The sequence below is a fragment of the Salvelinus sp. IW2-2015 genome, linkage group LG11, assembly GCF_002910315.2.
Source record: "Salvelinus sp. IW2-2015 linkage group LG11, ASM291031v2, whole genome shotgun sequence".
Classification (NCBI taxonomy): Eukaryota; Metazoa; Chordata; class Actinopteri; order Salmoniformes; family Salmonidae; genus Salvelinus; species Salvelinus sp. IW2-2015.
In genome coordinates this window covers 35,760,186-35,787,711 of record NC_036851.1, presented here as the reverse complement: position 1 = coordinate 35,787,711, position 27,526 = coordinate 35,760,186, and the positions used below count along the sequence as shown (strand labels likewise).

General features: G+C 42.2%; 1 protein-coding gene across 6 annotated transcripts; it reads right to left on the bottom strand.

Annotated features, from left to right (window-relative positions):
* Positions 1 to 120: 120 nt before the first annotated feature.
* eif4enif1 (eukaryotic translation initiation factor 4E nuclear import factor 1) lies at positions 121 to 24,810 on the bottom strand. 6 transcript variants are annotated; one of them, XM_023996950.2, is made up of 19 exons: positions 24,514 to 24,810; positions 23,444 to 23,595; positions 23,281 to 23,354; positions 23,030 to 23,154; positions 22,535 to 22,800; positions 22,082 to 22,274; positions 21,531 to 21,724; positions 20,828 to 20,966; positions 20,264 to 20,443; positions 19,752 to 20,062; positions 16,157 to 16,237; positions 15,792 to 15,987; positions 15,518 to 15,624; positions 3,472 to 3,611; positions 3,215 to 3,296; positions 2,785 to 2,911; positions 2,168 to 2,518; positions 1,534 to 1,698; positions 121 to 1,324 (listed from the first exon to the last, which is right to left on the bottom strand). In XM_023996950.2, the coding sequence occupies exons 2-19, from the start codon at positions 23,534 to 23,536 to the stop codon at positions 1,095 to 1,097; spliced, it is 3,054 nt and encodes a 1,017-aa protein (XP_023852718.1). In that variant the 5' UTR covers positions 23,537 to 23,595; positions 24,514 to 24,810; the 3' UTR covers positions 121 to 1,094. The 6 variants fall into 6 exon arrangements, with proteins under 6 accessions (XP_023852718.1, XP_070301802.1, XP_023852720.1 ...); XM_070445701.1 differs by having other exon boundaries at positions 19,764 to 20,062; XM_023996952.2 differs by having other exon boundaries at positions 19,803 to 20,062.
* Positions 24,811 to 27,526: the final 2,716 nt, after the last annotated feature.

Below are 27,526 nucleotides of genomic sequence, written 5' to 3'. Positions count from 1 at the left end.
CCCAGTCTTTGCAACTCATTATTCCAAATACACAGCACAATGTCTTGCAGTTTCAAAAGGCACATGTTTTAAGTATTCAATCTTAGTTACAATTCTTACAAAAATAAATCAAGTTGTGAATTCTTTATTGAACATTATTTATTCATTCTATTTGTGCTTTTAACTTAATAGCACATTAGCATAAACTGAATCCTTACCAACCCCACAAAAAAAAAAATATATATATATATATATATAACATGATTCAGAGCAGTGCTTCTTTTCCAGTGACTGAAGGAGGGGGGGTGTCAAGAGGGATGCAGTAAAAAAACAAAAAAAAACAGTGGGCTCTTTTGAGACATCTTTCATTAGATCCTCTACCTTTTCAAAGCACATTGGAGAAGAATGTCCGAGGGAAGGGATCTTAGACGAGCAACTGGATAGGATGCAAGGAATCACAGAAATAAGAACTGAGAGTCAGAGAGCAAAAGGCACAACCAGCACTTCCTGCTCCCCCTGGGGGCTTCCTGTAAGCACCAGCCACCTCTCCAGACAGAGGGCAGGCAGGGACACCGACTGACCCAGCCATAGGGAGGACATCTTTTGAAACGAACACTCAAGATCAACTCCACAATCAAACATGGGTATTGAACTTGCATTAGCCTCTTTCTCGGTGCAGTTCAAATCCATGGGGAAGGTGGGAGAAATAAAACTACCAGGACATGACAATCCTTGCTTCGCTTGGTAGCTACTCCATCTGACTGTGGCAGTTTTCACTTAAAAATAGCAGGATACAACCTTCCCCTTAACAAGAAAAAAATAAATATGTACAGGAAGAAGAATATCTAATCCCACAGTCTGTACAGTTTTGGGCTTATGTTACTTCATCTTTATTGCAAAAAAATACCCCAAAACAAATAAGCTGCAGAAAAGAAATCTTCCACAACTCATCCTTCCCTTTGAGTTTAGGCCTCAATACTCTACCAGTGACTTCAAGGTTTAAGACAAAACATGGACACGTACTGTTCGTTCTCCAGGATCTGTTAGTCTTAGAAATTAAAGACCACATTTTCATTAACAGGGAGGTGAAGGGATGGGGAAATTTAAGTCTTGCTTTATCCAGAATTCTGGTTGTATGAAACTCCTGAGGGCCCAAACTCGAGTTCGTCTACAGTTATGACTTTAGAAGGCATGGAAGGAAGGGGCTGTTGCAGAACGTCTGAGCCAAACCACTTGGCCAGGCCAGCTCCCCCCACGCCAGGAGGGCTACCCACACGTTGCTGGGAGTGGTTTGTCCGATGAGGGCCGTGGTTCTGTAACTGGTGGCCTGGGACTGTTGGATGCACTGAGAGAAAATGAAATTTGTCAGTGAATGCCATGAGGAACATTGGCAAACCCATGTCATAAAGCTAGATACATTAAGTGCCCTCATCTCCCTGCATCTTTTAGACTGTGCATGAACATTAGTACAACATATGCAAAATAGGTTAAAGATGGGGTTGTTGAACTTGTTGAATAATAACAATGACAGACTGAACTGAAAATGTCACTCACTTGGTCTCGGTTGTTGCTGCTGCATGAGCGCTAGTTGCATGGGATTGCTGGCTCTGGGAAGTAAGAGAGGATGTCCCGTTGCTCCTAGGGGGTAGAGGGGTTGTCCGAGTATGGTAGAGGGCAACCCCTGAAGCGGCGAGAGGTCAACATGTTGTGGAAATATGCCTAGGACGAAGAAAGATTTCAATGAGCACCTCAGCAATCAGTAATTTCCATCCACTTCAGAGTACAAGTAGTATTAGGTTGAAAAATGTATAATTGCTTGAGTACTGTGGATACCAATATCCATGTGAGCTTCCCAGACCCATGTTGCCTAGGGTTAAGAACATAATAGATTAATCTGAAATTGTATTACCCTCTCAATTTATTTCTCAGATCCCTTATCCAATTTGTTCAATAATTTATCCATAAAAATGTAATAAAATACTTTAAATTATATTTTGGAGATCTGTCCACAGAACCCCGGTAGGACCACTGAGAACCCCTGGCTTAGCATAGGCAATTAGCGTGTTTGCGCAAACGAGGCACAGAATTACTAATCTTGATCACAAAATAACTAGTTATTTTGTGAACTGTGATTTGTAGATCAGTTCGAAACAAATACAAATGTAATCAAGAGTGGACTAGTACTAACCTGCCTGCATCAGAGCCGGGCCAAGCTGCTGTGGCTGGATGCCCTGGGCCAGCATCCTCTGCAGCACGCTGGGGTGGAGCTGGGGCAGAGCAGGGCGCACCATGGGCACATGTCCATGGGATAGCAGCGGTACTGGGTAGATTGGACAGGGGAAGGGAGAGACAGACCTGGGGGACACCAGGGTGGGGGTGTGGTGCCCAGCGGAGCCTGGCCTAGGACGCTCCTGGTGGTCCTTGGCGTACTGGCGAGCCTGGGAGTGGGAGGACAGGGGGGTGGAGCAGGCCTTTACCCCTCCAGACTGAGAACCACTACCATCCATCCCATCCAGGAAGGAGCTGGGAGAGCTACTGTCTGTAACACAGGAGCACAAACACTACATTTGACAAGACAGGAACAGACAAGTGCAGCGACGAGGGCATTCATCCACCTGACTTGAGTACTAGTTCACTACCATGTGTTTATTAATTTTATTTCATGTGCATAAATTACAAGCCCAAAATACACCAGACTAGTTTTAACCGAGAATGCCTTCCCCAAACAATGTCATTACGGACATGCAAACCTAAATTGACAAAACATTTTAAATACATACATGAAAAAGCAGTATGTGAACATACCCTCTTTAGAGTGGCCTTGGGAGTGACCCTCCTTGCTGTCTGGACGACTACCTGGCTCATCTCGACTCTTCTCTTTCGTCTCGTACATCTTACGGATCACAGACGTGGGCACGAAAGATGGCGACAGCTGTACAACAGACAATAACCAGTAGTTACATTACTTTGAGTTATATGAGGGCATTAAAAAAAAGGTAACATGCAACAAACCACAGTTGGTCAAATTCAGAGTTGTAGTTACAATACTTCAAATGATATATTGTGCATAAGAGGGGAAGAGTTGGACAGCTCAAAAAAGCACTTTCCTGAAACCACTATGTGGTTTGATTCAGCGGAGTGATTGAACAGGGTCACATTCATTAGCACACAGGTAAGTCGCCTACCTGTCTGTTTTGTGCCTAATGAATACGACCCAGACAACCTTTCAACATACCATGCTGGTGACAATGTTGCCAGGAGAGTTTCTGCCTGCAGGATGAGGTCCTGGACCAGGGGATCGGTTCATCCTGGTTTGTCTGGAGAACACACACAGTACACAATTGATACTTGAAACAAAGGTTGAAATTACAGGAGGGATCGAAACCCCTATAACAAAATCAAGGGCCCCCCATAATTACGAAAGATGAATGTTGGGCACCCCAAGTCATTGCATAATTCAATCCCTGCTTAAAAGCTACAAGTGAAAGTCACCGGTTGTGTTGGTAGGCCTTGTTCGGAGGCGGTTTGTTGTAACCTGTCTGGAAGGCGTGGTGGGCATGGAGAGCCAGGTCTTGCTGGATGATCAGAGCCTGCCGGTCAGCCTGGTCAACAGCCATGGACAGCGCCCTCATCTGGAGCCAGAGAAGAAAGCATTCATCTACCACCCGTTTTTACACACTCATCTCAAAAGGTTGCAGTTGGCATACCTTCATTGACAATAGCTAGGTTTCCATACAATTTGCGACATATGAAAATTCTGAAATCTGTAAATGTAATACATTTCCCCACCAGACTGACTTGTGGATAAAAAGCGATGAGTGCCCATAAAAAAGGTACTTACCACTTCATGTAAGTTCAAAAGTTCGAAATGTTTCCATTGCATTTTCAACTCCCGATAGTGGGCACAAAAATGTTGAGTTAAATAGCAAAGGCCCACTCTGGTCTTGGCATGTGCACGCCACCCAACAGCTCACAGATCTAGTGCAGGTAGACTAGCCTACATGAGTTTATGGATAGGCGCAATCATTTGTCTAAACGGCAGCCAAGGATCAATCATGTCACCAGAATAAGACCCTCAATACTTATCGGGAAGGATCACTCACTGCGCACTTTCACCAACTTGTGAGGTTCATCATAACATATTTAAATYTGTAGCCTAATAAACTGCATGTTTTCCCAAGTCGTAGTGGGAGAACCACACATGTAAATCCAAATACGTACATAAGTAAACACCCCTTCAAATTAGTGGATTCAGCCATTTCAGCCACACTTGCTGTTGGGTGTATAAAATCGAGCACACCGCCATGCAATCTCCATAGACAAACACTGGCAGTAGAACAGCCTTACTGAAGAGCCTAGTGACTGCAAAGTGGCAGTCATAGGATACCACCTTTCCAACTAGTCAGTTMGTCAAATTTCTGGCCTGCTCGAACTACCCCGGTCAACTGTAAGTGCTGGTATTGTGAAGTAGAAATATCTAGGAGCAATAACGGCTCACAGAACAGGACCGAGTGCTGAAGTGCGTAAAAGTTGTCCTCAGCTGCAACGCTCACTAAAGCRTTCCAAACTGCCCCGAAGCAACTTCAGCACAAGAACTGTTAGTCTGGAGTGTCATGAAGTGGGTTTCTATGGCCAAGCAGCCACACACACACAAGTCTAAGCTCGCTTGGCGCATGGTGTCGGCTGGAGTGGTGTAAAGCTCACCGCCATTGGACACTGGGGATGTGGAAACGTGTTCTCTGGGAGTGATGAATCACACTTCACCATTTTGCAGTCCRACGGTCAAATCTGGGTTTTGCTACCTGCCCCAATGCATCGTGCCAACTGTAAAGTTTGGTGGAGCAGGAATAAAGGTCTGGGGCCRTTTTTTTCCATGGTTCGGGCTAGGTCCCTTAGTTCCAGTGAAGGGAAATTTAAACGCTACAGCATGACACTCTAGTTGATTCTGTGCTTCCAACTTTGTGGCAACAGTTTGGGGAAGGCCCTTTCATGTTTCCACATGACAATGCCACAGTGCACAAAGACTGGTTCATACAGAAATGGTTTGTCGAGATCGGTGTAGTATAACGACTGGCCTGCAAAGCACTAACAACTAGCCAGCCCAAGGCGGGAAGACAAGCGACAACCTTAGGCCCAAAATAGGCTGAGTGATTCATCACGCTTTGCCTCTTCCTCTGGTACTGAACACGCATACAAGGACTGGACATTTTTCATTAAGAGCTAATGGAAACATGCAACAGCATTACAGTTCAAAAGCATTGTGGAAGTGGTATTGGAGGGCCAGTAGGAGGCACTCTTTCCTCTGGTCTAAAAAAAATCCCAATTCCCCAGGGCAGTGATTGGTGACACTGCCCTGTGTAGGGTGCAGTCTTTCGGATGGGACGTTAAACGGGTGTCCTGACTGAGGTCATTAAAGAGCCCATGGCACTTATCGTAAGAGTAGGGGTGTTGTCCTGGCTAAAAAATAAAAATAAAGGCTACAGCGTATTATTGAACATGCAACTCCTGTAACAAAGCAGCTAGTCATTCAAAAACATTGGCCAAAATGTAATTTATGAAAAACACTGCTCTAAACATAATGCGAGCAGTTGTGAGATTAAAATCCGTTCGAAACTTTAAAAAAAAAAGAAAAAAAAAAGAGGGGGAATCTAATAGCATCAACTATGATGGGTTGCTAATATGACTAGGATTGTGCCTTCGGCTTCTGGACAATGAAAGAAAGTTTACATAAAAAAACAGAACAGGAGAGAAATGCTGGTTAATGGCATAATTGCCTACATGTTTCTATGGATGGACTTCCACAAGGATACTTTGAAGTAAGGAAAAATATATCTCAATATTTGAAGGAAAACATTCAGGTTTCAAAAAATTATRCTGCCTCAAACTCACATTAAAGTGGTGGGTGACGTGCTGATAGTCAATGGGAGGCAGGCTATACCCTATACACCAGAATGACGAATGGGAGGCGCACTTTAATTACGAGTTGAGCTTGAGAAATAAAAATGGCTCGTTTTAAAATCGTGGCCACCAAAGTTAATTCTATATTCAAATCGCATGTTATTTGTTGAGGAATGACTGGGCTTACAAAGCAGGTTTCACTCCAGTAGCCTACAGACTGAGAAGCTMCTCTCGCACTGACAGGTGGTAGGATATTCCATTCCTCAAACTAGGCTCTGTATGCTGTGCAATAAATAAGATGCATGACGACTATAAAACATAAGGCAATTTAAATTCCATAAAAAAGTATGCAAATTACACTAACGTACAGTGCATTCTTTAAGTATTTAGACCCCTTGACTTTTTCCACATCTTATGTTCCAGCCATATTCTAAAATGGATTAAATGGTTTCTCACCCTACACAATACCCCATAAACGACAAAGGAAAAACAGGTTGACATTTTTGCACATTTATTAAATATGGAAAACTAAAATGTCACAATAACGTAAATATTTATACCCATTGTTCAGTACTTCGTTGAAACAACTTAGCCAATGATTACAGCCTCGAGTATGACGCTACAAGCTTGGCACACCTGTATTTGGGGAGTTCCTCATTCTTYTCCGCAGATCCGCTCATGCTCGGTCTGGTTGGATTGGGAGCAGCAGCCATTTTCTTCTCTCCAGAGATGATCGGRTTCAAATCTGGGCTCTGGCTGGGCCACTCAAGGACATTGAGAAACTTGTCCCGAAGCCACTCCTGCGTTGGCTCAGCTGTGTGCTTAGGGTGGTTGTSCCGTTGGAAGGTGAACCGTCACCCCAGTCTGAGGTTCTGAGTGCTCTGGAGCAGGTTGTCATCAAGGATCTGTACTTTGCTCTGTTCATCTTTCCCTCAATCCTGACTAGTCTCCCAGTCCCTGCCACTGAAAAACATCCCCACAGCATGATGCTGCCACCACGCTTCACCATAGGGATGGTGCCAGGTTTCCTCTAGACAGGACACTTGGCATTCAGGCAAAAGAGTTCAATCTTGGTTTYATCAGACCTGAGAATCTTGTTTATGGTCTGAGAGTCTTTATGCAGGCTGTCATGTGCCTTCTGAGTACTGGCCTCCGTCTGGCCACTCCACCATAAAGGCCTGATTGGTGGAGTGCTGCAGAGATGGTTGTCCTCCAGAGTTCCTCATCGCCACAGAGGAACTCTGGAGCTCTGTCAGTTTGACCATCAGGTTCTTGGTCACCTCCCTGACCAAGGCCCTTCTCCCCCGATTGCTCAGTTTGGCCAGGCAGCCAGCTCTGGAGTATCTAAACTTCTATTTAAGAATTATGGAGGCCACTGTGTTCTTGGGGACATTCAATGCTGCAGAAATGTTTTGGTACCATTCCCCAGATCTGGGCCTCGACATAATCCTGTCAGAGCTACAGACAATTCCATCAACTTCATGACTTGGCTTTTGCTCTGACATGCACTGTCAACTGTGGGACCTTATATAGACATGTGCCTTTCCAAATCATGTACAATCAATTGAATTTAMCACAGGTGGACTCCAATAAAGTTGTAGCAACATCAAGGATGTTCAAYGGAAACAGGATGCACCGGAGCGCAATTTCAAGTTTAATAAATATGCAAACAAATTAAAATAAATGTTTCTGCTTTGTTATTATGGGGTATTGTGTGTAGACTGATCAAATAATTTAATCAATTTTAGAATAAGATGTAACAAAATGTGGGAAAATCAAGGGCTCTGAACACTAAATGCACAATTTTCAGCGACTAACAGTTAACATCCCTAGGTAGTACAGTTTAAAGTGGCCTGTACGTCTCCAACTGAACAGCATGCTAGCCTGTCCACTTCTAGATATTGAAATCAAGTAACCTACCTGGAAAAGATGCTTGTTTCTCAAAATGAGTTAGCAATTCCATATACAAATGGATATTTTTATGCTCATTGCTAAGGCGGTCATGAAATTGTCAGCTGGCTATTGTCATGCAAAAGACTGCCAGTCTCACCGAAATKTACCATTAATTAACAAACACTGTTAGCATCTCCAGGCCGCCATGCATAGAAACCATGACGCGCACCTTCGGAATATTTTTTGTTGTTGAATAAATCAATTTAATATACACCGTCAAAATAAAGCCGTTATTTATTTTAGGCATGTCTAAAGAAACAAGAACATTAATTTCAGAAGAACAGAATGTTATATGCCATAGGCTTGTTAATTTAGCAAACAATATATACATAAGTCTCATGCCATTATTTAATACAAAGAAAAATATAATTCAACTTACCTGAATAAAATTTGAAGGATACTTTTTCCCCCATTCCGGAGCGAGTGTGCATATGAAGTGGCTAGGTTGAGTGTAAAAGTGATAATTTGAAACAGAGCCTATATGCTAGATAGAGTTATTTGGCTACTTTAGTTGTGAACGATACAATCCGTAGAAATTAAAACATACAATCTTTAGGCTGCATGATAGCCTATAGATGATTTGAGAGTAGCAAAAAAAGCTTGCACTGTTCTTTGCCTCAGGCTGCACAGTTTTTTCATCAAGTAAACATTTTCACCATTCTAAATGGTAATCTTGTATTTAATAAAATGTTAAGTTCAGATTTAGAATGGCCCATTATAAAATGGGAAGGAACAGGGAGGGGGGGGGGGGGGGCTCACAAAAAAACACATGCACTCCAATAATGAATGGAAGCCGCTTTCCTGCGGGTTAGTTTCAGGCTACTCCGGTTATTTCACTCCACAGCATCAACCATTACAGGTGATATTCTGCATGCCATTGGCTCTCCAACCCGGTTCCTGCATTTACCCAGTGCTTAATTTGGGAAACTTGTGAAATCTGTTTGCGAACATTGATAGTAACATGGTTTTCACAACAAAACATTTAATTAAACTGTTGACAGGCCCCCTCTGCGTGCTGGAGGAAGGAAAGAGATGCACCGATATGAAATTGGGACGTAAGCAATATTTTCCTTGCCAAAAAAAAGCGATAATGATAGTAAAAATTTTAGCAGCCTTTTAGGCATTCTAGTACAGGTAAATATTTGAAAAACACACMCCAAAGAGCTATTTTGTAAGCATTTAAGCATGTCCCCTTTACCAGTAAAACATGTTTTTCACTTACTTGCTGTGCTGTTTCGTTGTTACTTTGTTCAGTCTCAACCAGGATTTCATCATACATGTCAAGCAGTGAAGTTTCAGCTCTGTCTGTCCGTGGCCTCATCTTTCCATCTGCATCTAATTTCTCATGTAAACCCTGTTTGTCTGCATCGAAGTAGTGGTTCTTGTACCTAGCGTCGAGGATGGTGGTGACACAGTAGAGGCTCAGAGAGAACTCTAGTAGGGTACCTTTCCAAGTTATGCCAACAGACCGTCAGGTTTTGTTGAGCCAGCATTAATGCCATGACAGAGTATCACGTCTGCTGCAGACGCAGTTGAGTTTATTTTGCGAGTCAATTGTTTGAATGGAGCGTGTTCATGTTTCAAACATATCCTCAGCAGCGGTAAGAGACCCAGCACATTCTTGAGAATGCAATACGGCTTTCCTCACTACCAAATCCTTGTCGACCCACTGTGCTGTCGGACTCGGCATGCTCATGGGGCAGACGTCGCTTGTCCAAATGTCAGTCGTGAAGCTAATCGCAGTGACGCCCATAGCAAGTAGCTCATGGATGTGCGTTTCAACAATACTACGCATCTCTGGTAGGGCAACGTTTGAAAAATAGCACCTACTTGGTAGTGTGTACCCGTGCGTGACCAGTCAGCAAAAGTTAACGTCAACCGACAGGCGGTTGATTGTCAAGGGCAATGAATTCCATTCTGTTTTAATGGATTTCGCCTTCTCGCTGAAATTCTTACTTCTTCAAATGACCACTCGATCCACACAGCAGACATTGTGGGCTAGGTTAGGAATGCTGTGTTGCGCATGTATCGCTATATTTTTGTGCTGTCATTGTCATCTACCTACGTTATATACAGTTGAAGTCGGCAGTTCACATACACTTCGGTTGAGTCATTGAAACTGGTTTTTCAACAACTCCACACATTTTTTGTTAACAAACTATAGTTTTGGCAAGTCGGTTAGGTCATCTACTTGGTGCACGACGAGTAATTTTTCCAAAAATTGTTTACAGACAGATTATTTCACTGTATCAATTCCAGTGGGTCAGAAGTTTACATACACCAAGTTGACTGTGCCCTTAAATAGCTTGGAAAATTCCAGAAAATTATGTTACGGCTTAAGAAGCTTCTGATAGGCTAACTGACATAATTTGAGTCAATTGGAGGTGTACCTGTCGATGTATTTCAAGGCCTACCTTCAAACTCCGTGCCTCTTTGCTTGACATCATAGGAAAATCAAAAATAAATCAGCCAAGACCTCAGAAAATAAATTGCAGCGCTCCAGAAGTCTGTTTCATCCTTGGGAGCAATTTCCAAACGCCTGAAGGTACCACGTTCATCTGTACAAACAATAGTACGCADGTATAAACACCATGGGACCACGAAGCTGTCATACCACTCAGGAAGGAGACGCGTTTGGTCTCCTTGAGATGAACGTACTTTGGTGCAAAGTGCAAATCAACCCAGAACAAAAAAGGACCTTGTGAAGATGCTGGAGGAAATAGTTACAAAAGTATCTATATCCACAGTAAAACAAGTCCTATAGCGACATAACCTGAAAAACCACTCAGCAAGGAAGAAGCCATTGTTCCAAAACCGTCATAGAAAAGCCAGACTACGGTTTGCAACTGCACATAGGGACAAAGATAGTACCTTTTGGAGAAATGTCCTCTGATGAAACAAAAATAGAACTGTTTCACCATAATGACCATCATTATGTTTGGAGGAAAAAGGTACGTTTGCAAGCTGAAGAACACCATCCCAAACGTGAAGCACGGTGGTGGCAGCATCATGTTGTGGGGGTGCTTTGCTGCAGGAGGGACTGRCACACTTCACAAAATAGATGGCATCATGAGGATGGAAAATTGTGGATATGTTGAAACATCAAGACATCAGTCAGGAAGCGGGTCTTCCTATTGGACAATGACCGTAAGCATACTTCAAAAGTTGTGCCATCACAAAGCCCTGACCTCAATCCCATAGAAAATGTGGGCAGAACTGAAAAAGCTTGAGCGATCAAGGAGGCCTACAAACCTGACTCAGTTACACCAGCTCTGTCAGGAGGAATKGGCCAAAATTCACCCAACTTATTGTGGGAAGCTACCCAAAACATTTGACCCAAATGAAAAAATTTAAAAAGGCAATGCTACCAAGTACTAATTGAGTGCATGTAAACTTCTTACCCACTGGGAATGTGATGAAAGAAATAAGTAATTCTCTATTATTCTGACATTTCACATTCTTAAAATAAGTGTTGAACCTAACTGACCAAAGACAGGGAATTTTTACCAGGATTAAATGTCAGGAATTGTGAAAAACTGAGTTGAAATTTATTTGGCTAAGGTCTATGTAAACTTCCGACTTCAACTGTAGGTACACACGGCAGCTTTGACATCAGTTCTGCACTGCGTCGTTAAACTAGACATTGGGCCGAGGTCGGCATTTTTAGCCAATATCGGCCAATTCCGATACATCATGCATCCCTAAAACGCACGGTGGTTAAATATTCTGTAGCAAGTGTCAGCYTATTAAATAAGAGTACAAATTCACTCTAATTGTAGGCTTAGCTGCCCTGCACAAGCAACGAACCAACCGCGTCGCCTAGGCCTAGAAGTTATCTTCTAGACTCATGGATAGAAAGTTCGGAGCATAGCATTAGGTAAGCAGTCCATCCAGTACGCATAATGCAGTCTACACGCAAAGGTGAATACTCATATTGAACAAATTAGGATATATGCTAGACCAATGTAACAAAGAAATCTTAAAATCAGTTTATTTTATGTTTTTCTGCCATGCGTAATATGCGGTAGGCTATGTATAATGGCACAATCCTTTTAATTCAGTCTTTTTGGGGGGCTCACAGGCCTATGCATGTGCATAAACTAGTATGCTTATGGTTGTTTAGAATGAATCATAGAACACACGGTCCATTTCGTTATGTTAGGCTTCGAAACATCCCCAACGACCATGTTTTCCACTGTTTCAATCTACTGTTAAACTTCTTCGTTCAAATTGATCACAATGAGGGGAGTTCTAAAAGCACATATTGCTTTGATAAGGGTTTCATGCGATTTTCAATTGTATATATGTCAGATGGACTATACAGCCCCGAGTAGCAGGCCATTAGCGAGTTGGGAACTACCAACGTATGTCCAGAGTGCATAAGAGATTACTGTGACTCAATGGTCACGTAGAATTTTCCTGCGGTCCTGACTCATGACGGCMGATAACACCGTCACCAGCCCTACTCATTGCACATTTATAAAAACAGAATACAGCTAGCACGTAACAGTATGTGGAAAATGCTGCTCGAGTCAAACTGATAGGGATGTGAATCTTTCCATTTTAACCTGATGAGGACCAGGGGGTGCTATTTTCACTTTGGGGGAAAATCGTATACAATTTAAACGGCCTCGTACTCAATTCTTGCTCGTACAATATGCATATTATTATTACTATTGGATAGAAAACAGTCTCTAGTTTCTAAAAACGTTTGAATTATTTCTAAGTGAAACAGAACTTTTTACAGACCATTTCCTATCCGGAAGTGAGATTTCCAAAAGCGAAGTCTCTCTTCAAGACCTTGTCTATAAAAGGGCATGTCACTTATGACTGTAGAAACACGTCATACGCCTTCCCCTGGGTGTCATGCGGAAGTGAGAGCAGAAATGACTTGATTATCTCGTCCTGGGATTGAACACAACCTCTTGGAGTGACAGGAGCGCCATTTATTTTTTTTCCTGGGCGCGAAGTTGGATCTGGGCTCGGCTCCTGGAAAGCCCTCGTTAAAGGTGAATATGTTCTCCAGCTTCGATTTTATTTAATACATGTCACAATATCATCCTAAAGTATGTTYTTTCAATATAGTTTAATTATATTATTGAAATTTATTCTGGACTTGAGGTGATGCGTCGCAAGAATTGGTTCAAGAATGAGAGGTTAGCACCGCACTGCCAGTGTGCTTGCTAATTCAAGAGGGAAATCGTTCGTTCTGGATCCAAATAAAGTCGGTTCTGAACAAAGGACCCCTTGGAGAACATTCTGATGGAAGATCAACAAAGATAAGGACCCAATTTGGGATGCTTTTTCATATATCTGTCGAACTGTGCTATCGCTACCATTTGACTAGAATCAATGCTGCTGTGTGTTAGCTATTGTAGTAAGCTAATATAACGATAGTGTTTTTGCTGTAAAACACTCCAAAAATCGGAAATATTGGCTATATTCGCAAGATATTTGTCTTTCATTAGCTATCCACCATATATTTGTCTGAAATGTTTTATGATGAGTAATTAGGTAGTTGACGTTGGTGTCTGTATTTTCTCTGGCTACTCCCGTGCGATTTCTGACTGTAGCTATGATGGTGGCTATGTTGGTAGCAGTAATGTAAAACTGATTTATAGCTAAAATATGCACATTTTTCGAACAAAACATAGATTTATTGTGTAACATGTTATAGGACTGTCATCTGAGGGAGTTGTTTCTAGGTTAGTTAGGTTGGTTCTAGGTTAGTTAGGTTGGCTTTGTGCATGCTAGCTGCATGCTACCGGTGCTGTGAAAAATGTCTGTCTGTCTTTTGTATTTGGTGGTGAGCTAACAAATATAGGTGGTGTTTGCTGTAAAACTTTTTTTTTTTTTTTTTAATCGGGAATATTGGCTATATTCACAAGATCTGTGTCTTTAATTTGCTATACACCGTGTATTTTTCAGAAATGTTTTATGATGAGTATTTCGGTATGTCACGTTGGTGTCTGTAATTATTCTGGCTGCTTTCGGTGCAATTTCTGATTGTAGCCGCAATGTAAACTATGATTTATACCTGAAATATGCACATTTTTCGAACAAAACATAGATTTATTGTATAACATGTTATAAGACTGTCATCTGATTAAGTTGTTTCTTGGTTTCTTTGGTTTGTTCGAGGTTAGTTTGGTTGATTTTGATTTTGCTACCTGTGCTGTGAAAAATGTCTGTGCTTTTTTCTATTTGTTGGTGAGCTAACAAATATATATTGTGTTTTCCCTGTAAAACATTTAAAAAATCGGACATGTTGGCTGGATTCACAAGATCTGTATCTTTCATTAGCTGTATTGGACTTGTTAATGTGTGAAAGTTAAATATTTCTAAAAAAATATTTTTTGAATTTCGCGCTCTGCCTTTTCAGTGGAATGTGGGAGGAGTTCCGCTAGCGGAACGGGAGAGTGAGACAGGTTAAGACTATTCGATATGCATCTAGAGCAGGAAAGGCTGGTGGGAGGAGCTATAGGACAGGCTCATTCTAATGGAACTGTGTCAAACATACAGAAGCCACGTTTGACTCCATTTATTCCATTCATTACAAAGAGCTCATCCTCCTACAACTCCACCCACCAGCCTCCGCTGACCTAGATACAAGGGCTCCGATACAGGAATGGTACATTTTAGTCTGAAAGGATTCAGTGCGATTTGAGAACAAATCAATGTGATTAGTTTCAATATACTAAGATGTTGCATAAACACATTCATTTTCTATTCTAAATAAAAATCTGCTGCTGGAGCTCATGAGCTGGAGGAGCTGTCTGTACTGTAGGCCCCTAATCTAGCCACCACACTATCACTTTCAGATTAGGTATTTTCAGAAAGAAAGTAATATGAGCAACATAAAAATAAAATTGTAGTGAATTGGCAATTCCCAATGTTTGAATGGATTTTCTGATCGATGCATGCTACATTTAGATCAGTTTGGAGTATGCGCACCGATGCAGTCCAATCTTAAACATTGTAATCTGGAACTGATGCGTAGAGGTGAATAGTTACAGCCCTAGAAACAAAGCATTCGTTTTCTAGAAAAACTGGAGTATTAACGAAAAGGTTAAGTAGGGTATGCTCTCAGTTGAGACATAAAAAAATATATTACAGTAAAATATAAATGGCTCAATGTCGTTTCGGTGTCTATGAATAATTCTGTTCGACCAAACCTCAAATTGCAAGTTGAAACTACTTGTCAGATAGGTAGTAAAAGTAGTCATCTTTAATATGTGTTGTTGTGAGTGGCAGAGGGGCTTAGTGTATGTGTGGAAAGGGACACAGTACACAAGGAGACAAGACATGAGAAGTGGAAATAAACGTTCATAACCTTGTAATACAGGCATTTGGAATTTTGCACTAAAACAAATTTAATAAGTCGCCCAGCCCTACTTCAGAAGTGTTACTGTCCCAAAATTAGGCCCGGCACGATACCAGTATCAAATCATTTTTCCATGACAAAAAGGAAAACAAAGCAGACTTTAGGTCCTATAAAACCTGTTGTATGTAAAATAGTGTCCTATAGCTTTGAAAATAAAATGGATGATAACAATGTTTGTTTCAAATATTAGGATTGTTTACCTAAAGAAGTTCACTCATTAGTATCAAACAGAGTTTCAAGATACTGGTATCGTCCTGRCCCGACCCATCATTGGGCAATTTGATAGACAAGAGTATCTCTGACCTGTTGCTGCTGTTGTAGGGTGGGTCCATGTCCAGGACCAGGGCTGAAGGATCTATGGATCTCTGGGAACTGCTCCCCCATCATGGGCTGTGGACCAACAGGGTAACCTGAAAACATCACAAGACAAAACAGTCACTCAATCACACACACACTGTAGTTATTAGGCACCAAATGGAAGAAAAGTGCCCTGAAACAGGGGTGGGGTAGAGACTATCTGAACATTTGTGCCCTAATGAACACAACCTAGTCTTAGCTTCCACAGAGTAATGTCTACCGGCGGGAGGATGCATGCGTCCATGGAAGTAGTCAGGAGAGGGAGCCCTCTGTGGGTAGAGTGGAGGCGAGGGCCCCCTGTGCTGTAGCAGGCTGTGTTGAGGACCAGGGTGTGGAGGGGCGTTGGGGCTGCCCAGCAGGCTGTGGAGGAGGGAAGGGGAGCCTCTACAGGGAGGTCCCTGTGCACCCAGAAGCTCCTGTAACAGTTTTACACACTGCTCAGACAGGATCAACACAATCATAACACAAGCGCTAATCAGGGAGTCCTCCATTCCTAAACAAACCAGCCAAACAAAATAATGCCATCCTTTCATGCTACAGCTTACTATCAAAATCCCACATGCAAGCTAGTCCCAAACCACACACCTGGAATATGTTCTTGTGCTGTTGGGCAGGCACTTTGGCTTCAGGCAGGGGCACTACAGCAGGGTTTGAGGGCTGATTGAGCTGTAAATGGGGTGGAAGGTTGTGTAATCAGACAGCCGTCTTGGTAGTGGACACACTTAACCCATCCTACTGGGCATTTTCTGATGCATACATTTTTATTTTATTTATTTCACCTTTATTTAACCAGGTAGGCCAGTTGAGAACAAGTTGTCATTTACAACTGACCTGGCCAAGCTAAAGCAAAGCAGTGCGACAAAAACAACAGAGTTAAACATACAGTCAATAACACAAATGAAAATAAAAACAGATTATTCTATGTACAGTGTGTGCAAATGTAGAAGAGTAGGGAGGTAGGCAAAAATAACTACAATTTAGCATTAATATTGGAGTGATAGATGTGCAAGTAGATACTGGGGTGCAAAAAAGAACAAASTAAGTAATAATATGGGGATGAGGTAGTCAGGTGTGCAATTTACAGATTGGCTGTGTACAGGTAGTGATCAGTAAGCTGCTCTGACAGCTGATGCTTAAAGTTAGTAAGGGAGATATGAGTCTCCGGCTTCAGTGATTTTTACAATTCGTTCCAGTCATTTGGCAACAGAGAACTGGAAGGAAAGGCGGCCAAAGGAAGTGTTGGCTTTGGGGATGACCAGTGCAATATACCTGCTGGAGCGCGTGCTACAGGTGGGTGTTGCTATGGTGACAGTGAGCTGAGATAAGGCAGGGCTTTACCTAGCAAACACTTAGATGACCTGGAGCCAGTGGGTTTGGTGACGGATATGTAGTGAGGGCCAGCCAACGAGAGCATACAGGTCGCAGTGGTGGGTAGTATATTGGTCTTAGGTGGCAAAACAGATGGCACTGTGATAGACTACATCCAGTTTGGTGAGTAGAGTGGAGGCTATTTTGTAAATGACATCGCCGAAGGATCGGTAGGATGGTATGTTTTACGAGGGTTTGTTTGGCAGCATGAGTGAAGGAGGATTTGTTGCGAAATAGAAAGCCGATTCTAGATTTAATTTTGGATTGGAGATGCTTAATGTGAGTCTGGAAGGAGAGTTTACAGTCTATCCAGACACCTAGGTATTTGTAGTTGTCCACATATTCTAAGTCGAACCATCCAGAGTAGTGATGCTAGTCGGCAGGGAGGGTGAAGAGCACGCATTTAACTTGACTAGCATTTAAGAGCAGTTGGAGGCGACAGAAGGAGTGTTATGGCATTGAAGCTCGTTTGGAGGTTTGTTAACAGTGTCCAAAGAGGGGCCAGACRTATACAGAATGGTGTCGTCTGCATAGAGGTGGATCAGAGAATCACGAGCAGCAAGAGACATCGTTGATATATACAGAGAAATCGACCCGAGAATTGAACACTGTGGCACCCCCATAGAGACTGCCAGAGGCCCGGACAACAGGCCYTCCGATTTGACACACTGAACTCTGAGAAGTAGTTGGTGAACCAGGCGAGGCAGTCATTTGAGAAGCCAACATATGCTTTGGTTAACAATCGTGTTACACATCCCATTTTTACAACGTCAAAATACTAGAAATTACTGAGGTCATCCAATAGAAAACATAGATTGTTATGTACAAGACATTATGGGTGGGTTGCACCAACATGGTTAAAATTAATCTAGGATGAGCTAATCTAGGCTTATAATTAGAGATGTGTTGCACCACCTCAATTTAAATCTGGATCAGTAAATCTATGACTAACGGTTTTAAACTATGATTAGTGACATGTTACACCAATATGAGGTATTTCGTGAGTTTAAACGAAGTAGCTAGCCAACTTGCAAAATGAAGCCACAAAGTTCCTGTTCCTTGATAAAATAATCACAATGTAACRTCAGAACTACTGCAACTATTGTAAAAGGTTCTCATGGGTTGGCTGATATGAAATAAAATCTGTTATTTGCCAGTACTAGAAAAAAAACGAATTTGTTAGCTACTGTAGCTAGCGAGTTTATAAACCAAGCTAGCGTACAATATTTATTGTCATTACTTAACGCTATTTAGCTATTTATTTGTCCGCTAGCCACCTGATCATGGCATGTCAAAGTTCAAATTTCTCCACTTATGAAAAAAATTAAAATATCGCCGGAGCTGATGGAGGAATTTAGTAACGTACTGGAGTATAAAAAGACAGACAACGACTGGCAAAAAGAAGACACCTGGGACATTTAATGCGACAAATGTAAATGGATTGACATGGACTAAAGGGAAGAGGGACCCAAATCAAAATGTGGTGGAAAAAAAGCAAAAGCCAAAAAGGATGTGGCAAAGGCGGGGGCTATTTCTGACCGAAGCCAGAGGGGGGCCTCCGTCCAAGGGAATTGATCCTATCACCCAGAAGATATRCGAGATGATTCCCCAGCAGTTTTCCCCTCTCCATAACCCCTATGATGGACAATTTGACCCACCAATATTTAGTAAGCATAAATAACTGGTAAATATCAATGCACGTTAAAACTAACATTAATGCTACTTCACTAATATGTTACCGTTATCAGGCCCGTTACAGCATGTTGCATAACATCATTCGTACCAAGGCTGGGCATATCATAAAACCCAATTCAATTGTTGTACAAAATGGGCACATAAATAGCCCACTGAATAACGAGTCAATTATCCTAAAATGCAACGGGATTCAACTGGTCTCTATTCTCTGAGGAACTCTTTAGTCTCTACACAGTTGATATGCTGCCATTTTATCAGTTAAACCATCTAAGTTTCTATTTTTTTTATTTATTCATTGACCAACAGGCTAAAAATGTATCTAGGTTTTAAGTGAAAATTTAACTTAGATTAGAGGAAGGATTTAATTGTGGTGCAACAAGATTAATAGCTAAAACTTGTTTTAACCCAGTTTAATAGTTATTCCATGTTGGTGCAACCCACCCTATAACATCTTTTTGACATGACAATTCTAACATTAGTCACGGCAGATTAACCTATTTGCTACAAAAAGCAACAATTGATCGTCCGATCTGAACATTTTCCCATTGGGATGGAGAAGAGCAAAATATGGCTCAGCCAGAGGCAATGAAAGTCCTGAATGTAGATATACCTCCATGTCCATAGATTAAAGTAACAGACATTCACCAGGGCACAAAACCACACAAACGTAACAGGACAATGATAATCCAGTCAAATTTGATATGAAGGATAATGTTAAGGGTTAATGTAAAGAAAATATGTATGCAATCCTTTGATTGTCATGTTAGTGCATAGAGGTTCAGGTGAATCCAGAACGCCCCTTGAAAGAGGAAGTCTAACTTCCCTATACAAATKTATACCCATCACTGTTCCAGACATACCGACTTTGGTGGTTTGATTTAATGGTTAGGATGTTAGCTTTCATGCATCATTTGCTTTTGAAAACCTACATGTAGCACTTACATGGGCTGTAAAAGGCCACACACAGCAAAACATACGTGGGTCAGTTTACCATACTCTAGGTTACCTGAAGCAGCTCAAAGCAGTCAGGGCTTAAACATCCAGCTTGACCTGAGAGGCAGCATGCCAACAGGACAGTCAGTGCTTTTTAAAGATTAGCCGAGAGTAGCACACTTACGTTGCTGTTCACCTGGTTTTCTTTGGGGTGGCTGGGCAGTGTTCCACTTGCCTTCATGCTGCTGACCAACTTGTTGAAGGCGGCCATGTCAGGGTCTCTGGCCCGTGAACACGGGGGCCCTGCACTGGGGCCTACACCGCCTGTTAGAGCCTGCTCCAGGTGCTCAGCCATGAAGGGTGTGCCACTGCTGGTGCTGCCTCCCTGTTGCTGGTGGGCCTTTCGAGGCATCTGGTGGTGCAGCTCAGAGCCCACTTTCAGCCCYTTCAGSCCCCCCTCTACCTCCTCCAAAGAGAGAACTACGCCCGAGTGAGCTGGGGGACAAGGCAGAAGGGCAATGTAAACATGCACATCATACCAATGCACCAAAACCTACAAACCATTACTCTCGTCATAAATGCTGAACTAGCCACATGACCTAACCATTTTTTACAAGACAAATTTTGTAGTAGACTTGCAGCTGATGTAGTTGACATGGTGTAATTTAGGTAGTGGTTATGTAAAGGATGACTCACTGCTCTGCTGTAGCCGTTGCTTGTTAACATTGAGGCTGGAGAGGAGGGGTTTCAAGTCTATCTTGGCCTTGTGTAACAGCTCCAGGATGTCCACCTTGTCCCTACGCTCCACTGACTGGATGGGGGTGAAGTAGGGGACAGGGCCCCCCTGGCTAGGGGACGTACAGCGGGGGTCCAGCCCTGAGGGAGGGGTAAACCAATAATTTCCCAAATTTTGACAACAGGGTGCAGTTTCCTGGACAAATTACATTTATTTGTGTTTATTTCAGGGCTAGGCTTAATCTGTGGCCAGAACAAATGTGTTAGTCCTCAATATGTAAAAAAAGTAATGCATTTCATATTGTTATTCAATTATGTTTCTATAATAAAAATTGAACAGAAGGCATAACTAAGAAAACCATGAAGTTCCCCCCCCCAGGCAAGAACTCTAGATGTTCTTGCCTGGTCCCAGATCAGTTTGTGCAGTCTTGCCAACTCCTATGTCATTGTCATGCCAATGACCACAGGAGTCGGCAAGACAGCAAACAGATCTGGGACCAGGCTAGAAGTGTGACCCTTCCTTACCGGCCAGTCTCTCCAGCTCCTCGTGGGGGGTGGAGCGCAGGCTGGAGGAGCGGCTGCCTGAAGGACTCAGGTTACTGGAGAACCACCGGCTGAAACGGCTGGCCGACACAGGGCCCTCACCCAGAACATCCTCTATCATCTGCAACATAGGGACAGAGGCCGGTCAGAGGCAAGCTGATAGTCCAGAGTGGCAGACTGCTAAAGGGTGGGTGGGTGTGACACTTACATTTAGGGCTCTGTCCATGTCCCCACTTGAACTTTTTGTCAGTAGTATACCCTTCATTCATTGAATCTGTGCTTTATTTCCCTATCCTATATCTATAAAATAGGGAAATGAGCTTCCTTTGCTAATAATTTGCAAGGTATTCTAATAAGTGACGTAATAAACTGGAACACATGGGCATACGTTTGCATTAGACTGAACCCTAACAAAACCACCACACTGGAGGAAAAACCGGTTGGGTCCCTTACAACAACCTTACACTGCAAAAAAATATGTTAGAAAGTACAATGTCCTTGACAGGGTGACAATGCCACCATCATCCATCCAAACAGACAAAGGAAAGTCCCAAGTGATAAAGCCATGAAACTACTAACCTCCAGTGTATGAGAAGACCATGTGTAGCCAACTACAGACCAATGCATGGTACATTTAGAGTTGATGTATAACACAGTGCACACCTTATAGCCCCCAAACACACACCTTAAACATGCAGTGCTGCCCAGGACTTACAGAGGCCAGTCCTGGCATGGTCTTCTCCAGGTTGAAGAACTCATTGAAGTCAAAGTCTCCTGATGTCTGCTCTGGTAGGACCTCTGGGTGAGGGACCTCCTGGTCTGCTGTAGAGTGAGAATCTCTCAMGACTTGCTCCTCTGCTAGCCCACCGTTACATTCCACTGTTGAACACATTAATGCAAACACGACAATGAATAAACACATAGCAAACAGACCATAAGGGTAGCTTGCTGGTTTAAGATAATCTGATAGCTGAATGGCTACTGAAGTTAGACAATTACATTGATGAAAGCTACAATATTAAACCTGACGTACAACCTAAAAAATAAAAATAAGTTGCATCAGATATCACCCACTACAAATGCTTTTTAAAGTAAACTGAGTTCTTTAAAAAAAATGTTTTACTCAAACCACCCGCACGCCAGATATGTTTGACACCCTTGCTGTAAACAGACAACCTTTTTGGGGAACACCAACTCCCATGATCTCCAATGGTGATATGATGCAGCACGACTTGCCTTCTCTCACGGCGTCTGTCCTCTTCCTGGAGCGTTTGGGTCTGCGCTTGTCCTCCTCCAGGATCTTGTCATCAAAGCCAATGAGCTCAATGGTCTCTGATTGGCTGGTCGGGCCCCCTGAGAACCACTCCGGCTCCTCCTCCAGGTCATTCCTTCTCCTCTCACTGAACACACGCTTGTCCCCAAAGTCACGCTGCAGGAAAGGGAAGAACTGGTATACACCAAATCTAACAAGCTGCTAAATACCATGGGAAATCTTTAAAGAGAGCAAAGAGTGGAATGTGTACACAGCTCCTGACGATTGTCATTTAGATTTATTACTGCAGGAAGTAAGCCTCCCATTGAGGCRCAAGAAATAACCATTTTGTGTGTCGGTACATACAGATAACTATTTGTCACTTTAGGGTCATTCTGTTTGAATTGAATGCAGATCAGGAAGCAGCAGACACTAACCCTGAACCTCTTATCCTTGAAGTCTCGCTCCTTCTCCACGCGGGGTTCCCTCTCCCTTTCGAACCCTCGGGCCGCCATGATGCGCCCACTGCCGATGCGCCGCGCCACACCCAGCCGGAGACTATCATTCTCCTTATTCTCCAGGGGGCTGACAGGGCGGCGGGTGGGTGCAGGCAAAGCGTTGCCAACGCACCCCCCTCCGAAGCTACGACGCTGTGGGCTGAGCACCACATCCAGGTCATCCTCCTTTAGTCGCTCACGGGGATCTGAGAACAGTGTTACAAAAAAAACAGTTAGCATTCAACATTAACAMTAATGCTTCATGGCTTATTCTACAAAGAATAGTAAGAGTAAGCAAGGTGGCATGTCTAAGGACAGCTGTACAAATTTGAGCTCAAATTCCCTCAAACCCTTATGGAGTATGTGTTAAATATGTGTATGTCACAGTCATTTGAATATCAGCTATGAAAATGATATACTACATTACTAATTTACCTGCAATTCTACGTTTCAGAGGGATCCTATCATCCACAAAGTCCTTATATCCATCCACAGGAGAGCTGCACTCCGAGGTGGGGTACAGCGAAGCATGCCACTTCTCAGGGTCCCACACACCATCACTGGACACCCCCCACCACAAAAAAACACAACAGTTAAACCAGAGGGAACAACTCAACAGTTGGCATAGAACGACAAGTGTTGTGTGTCAAATTTTTCCAAAGTGTGACAATCTAAGAAACACTCACCTGTCAAATTTTTCCAAAAGACAGTCTGGCCTTTCATTAGAGATTGGAAAATATTTCATCTCCAAAAGCTCCTCCTGTAAGAAGACAAATTATGTTTACTCACAAAGTTGTGCTGCTAGGTGCGCAGCTATCCATTTATATTAGCCATGCATCGCCAAAATACCTTGGTATATCTGTAAGGGGATGGGCCAGTTGATTCCTTGACCACCTCGGTGTCACCGTTCTCCTGCACCTCTACACAAGCAYCCCTTTCCATGACTCCGTCGGGGGGCCAAACCAATATATAACTTCTGTTTTAAGATCTTAGTAGTATACCTGTTAAAGAATAACATTTTGTTATGAAATAACCCATACAGGCCTACTATATCTACCAAAAGATAAAAATCAGAATATTCAAACATCATTCTGGCATTATTTTAAATGTAGGTTGCGTAGTAATTACAAGAAAATAGTAAATATCAACATGCAAAGAACAGGCCTATTTCACTACTAGCTACATTCGAGAAATACATMGTCTTTCTTAGAGTTAAACGCAGACAAGACGAAATTGCAAAACTAAACTGGTCTGGCAACAAGTCATCCATCCATACCTGAGAAGCATAGCGAAGTGGCGATTAACGTTACCAAGTTAGCTAATGATGGCAATTAGGTAGCCAACTAACGTTCGCATGCTAGGAAATTGGCGATCATTAGCTAGCAAGCTAAATAATTGAAAGTTAACACGCAGTCAATCAACTGGAAGTAACGTTATCCATCTAAATTACTAAGAGTCAGGCAAATGTAAGCTGACTCACTAAAATGTGTAACTACCGTTAGCTAGCTAATTGAAAGGTGCACTGGCAGATGATATGAATACGCTGATACTTAGACAACCGGCGTCAAATATTCGATGAATGGCTAACAATTAGCTAAACGTTAACTAGCTACCTATCTAGTTTAAAGTTACACGACCGTTGGCGTCGTGTTTGGTTTACTTGGTAGCTAACTAACGTTATGTAGTTGGCCAACTAGTTAGCATACTTAGAGCCCAAAACTTTGTTTAGTTGACCAAGCTAGCCTGAACGCCGACTTGTTGTGGGATAATTTGATAGCCAAGTTACCCAACTAACGCGTTAGTCTCAAATTCAATTGATAAATGCCGAGCACAGTCAAGTAACGTTAACAAACCCACCAACATAATTCACTCTTAATAAAGTTGCAGATACTTATATGTAAAGGTAMCCATTCACTTACAATTCTGTTCAGAAAACGTATGAAGCCAAAAGATGTTAGCTAGCTAACCTAGCTCTACGGCTAGTTAGCCAGCTAGTTAGCTAGGGATAAAGCCTTCCAATAAGTGCACTTTTTCTTACAATTAACTAGGGTAGTTTTGTCAGCAAAGAGCCAACGCCCGTGATATTTCTACGAACACAAATCCAAAAGTATACTGGCGTCTTATATTGTCGAAGTAAACTTGTCTTCGGTATATGTTTCGTCGTAGCAGCGAATTTACGTTCATCACCGCTTAGTTCGGAACGAGTTCTTCGTAGGCTTGATTATATAGTGCCCATCACTAAYGCCTTGCTCAACTATTTCGAAATATAATAAATAATTTCTTAAAACCATTACTGTCTTTGACTATGTCTATTTTGGCTATGAAAAGAATGTATATGTATTTAGATAAAATATAAACGGCTGCTTGTCTTTTATGAGTGAGTCATTTCATATCAGGCATTCTGTATGGTCAGCTAATTGTTATCATTCCAAAGCAGAGCGATGAAAGCTGATCATTTTCACACTTTCAATGCTTTTTTTAAAAACAACTAGCCCTTTCCTTGATTGCTAATTTGACATGTAGGCCTGGCCAACCAAAGGGTACTCAACACATCCACATTTTTATTTCTTAGTAAATTATACCAGTACCCTGTCATGTTAAGGCAAGATTATCTGTGCTTTACAGTACCCTGAACTGAACGTAAGTTTTTTGTTTATATGGTCATTGTTGGTTTGCACAGAGTACGTTTGTAAGACAGCACGCCGTCACTTAATAACAAGGGTGCCACCATAAAGATCAGCATCTTTATTTATTTTAAAGGGTATGACAGAAGCACCAAACGTTTTGTTAAAAATKAATGAACTTGATCCCACAAAGCTGGCCTACTTCAACATGATGTCTGTAAAACTCGCTCATCCCACTGGTTTCAACTTCACCTCTACGGAAGAAGAAACTTCATGATTGAACRGACAATGAGCCTCAACTGATGAAAGGGTGTGCGTGGTGCAACTGCAAAATATACACAGCTGAGAAAACTGCAAGAATAAGCATGAACAAAGGCCGTGACCTCGGCGATTTCCCTTCAAAACAAAAGTCCCGCAATGAATATGGTAATCTTTTTTATAGAAATGGTCAAATGTTATTAGGAAATGTTAGCAGACTTAGAATTTTGTTTAACAATATAAAAAAAGGGAAATGAGCTTGAATGCAGTATGTTCTTCATATTGGACATACATAATTGCCTGAACGTTGTGTCGCAGTAAAGGGGGCGGGGTGTCCATTCTACTCAGGAGCATTTCGAGTTTCCAAATCCACAGTTTACACCCCAATGAGTGTCGCTTCTCATTTTGCGGCACTTAAAGAGTGGCCAATCAGCTTAATACTATAGTGTTTTTCATATTGGTTATACAGTGCATTCAGAGCTCTTCACTTTTTCCACATTTTGTTACGTTACAGCCTTACTCTATGGATTAAATTAAATTGTTTCCCCCCATCAATCTACACACAATACCCCATAATGACAAAGCAAAAACAGTTTTTTTGATATTTTTGCAAATGCATAAAACATTTAAAACTGAAATATCAYATTTACATAAGTATGCCGACCCTTTACTCAGTACTTTGTTGAAGCACCTTTGACAGTGATTACAGCCTCTAGTCTTCTTGGGTATGACGCTACAAGCTTGGCACCCATGTATTTGGGGAGTTTCTCCCATTCTTCTCTGCAGATCCTCTCAAACTCTGTCAGGTTGGATGGGGAGCGTCGCTGCACATTTTTTCAGGTCTCTCCAGAGATGTTCGTTCGGGTTCAAGTCCGGGCCACTCCGGGACATTCAGAGACTTGTCCCGAGGCCACTCCTGCGTTGTCTTGGCTGTGTGCTTAGGGTCATTGTCCTGTTGGAAGGTGAACCTTCACCCCAGTCTGAAGTCCTGAGTGCTCTGGCACAGGTCTTCATCAAGGATCTCTCTGTACTTTGCTCCATTCATCTTTCCCTCAATCCTAACTAGTCTCTCAGTCCCTGAGAAAACATCCCCACAGCATGATGCTCCCACCATGATTCACCATCGGGTTCTTGGTCTTCTCCCTGACCGAGGCCCTTCTCCCTCGAGTTCTTGGTTCCAAACTTGGTGKTTCCAAACTTCATCAATTTAAGAATGATGGAAGCCACTGTGTTCTTGGGGACCTTCAATGCTGCAGACAATTTTTGGTASCCTTTCCCAGATATGTGCCTCGACACAATCCTGTCTCGGAGCTCTAAGGACAATTCCTTCGACCTCATGACATGGTTTTTGCTCTGACATGCACTGTCAACTGTAGGACCTTATATAGACAGGTGTGTGCGTTTCAAAATCATGTCCAATTAATTTAATTTACCACAGGTGGACTTTAATCAAGTGGTAGAAACATCTCAAGGACGATCAATGGAAACAAGATGCACCTGAGCTCAATTTCGAGTCTCGTAGCGAAGGGTCTGAATACTTATGTAAATAAGGTATATCTGTTTTTTATTTTTAATACATTTGCAAAAACTTATAAAAACACAAATACAAAAAGTTTGCATGGTGACCCTGGATCCTATATCCCTGGAGACTATATGGTACAATATAGCACTTTGCAGGAAAAAATATTGATTGTGTCCATAAAACCAGAGTCCAGTCTGAACTTTTGTATTGTAACTAATTTCTGCTGACTGACTAATTCAGGACTACATCTTAATTACAAAGGAATAAATGAACTATTTTAGCTTACTCTGTTAATTTCCAGTGTAAAATAAAACACCATTCCATACCAGACTTGCACTCTTGGCTTGCCTTATAATGGGATGCCAAATTTCTACTGTTAGCAGGTGATTAGGTGAGAAGCTAACTTCTAAGGGGTGCAACATGCGCAGTGACGCTCCTCTGGGTGTAAATATGTGGATTTGGAAGCTACAAGTGCTCCTGAGTCAATTTTGGCCAAATTTCATATTCACAAATGTAAATTTACAAACA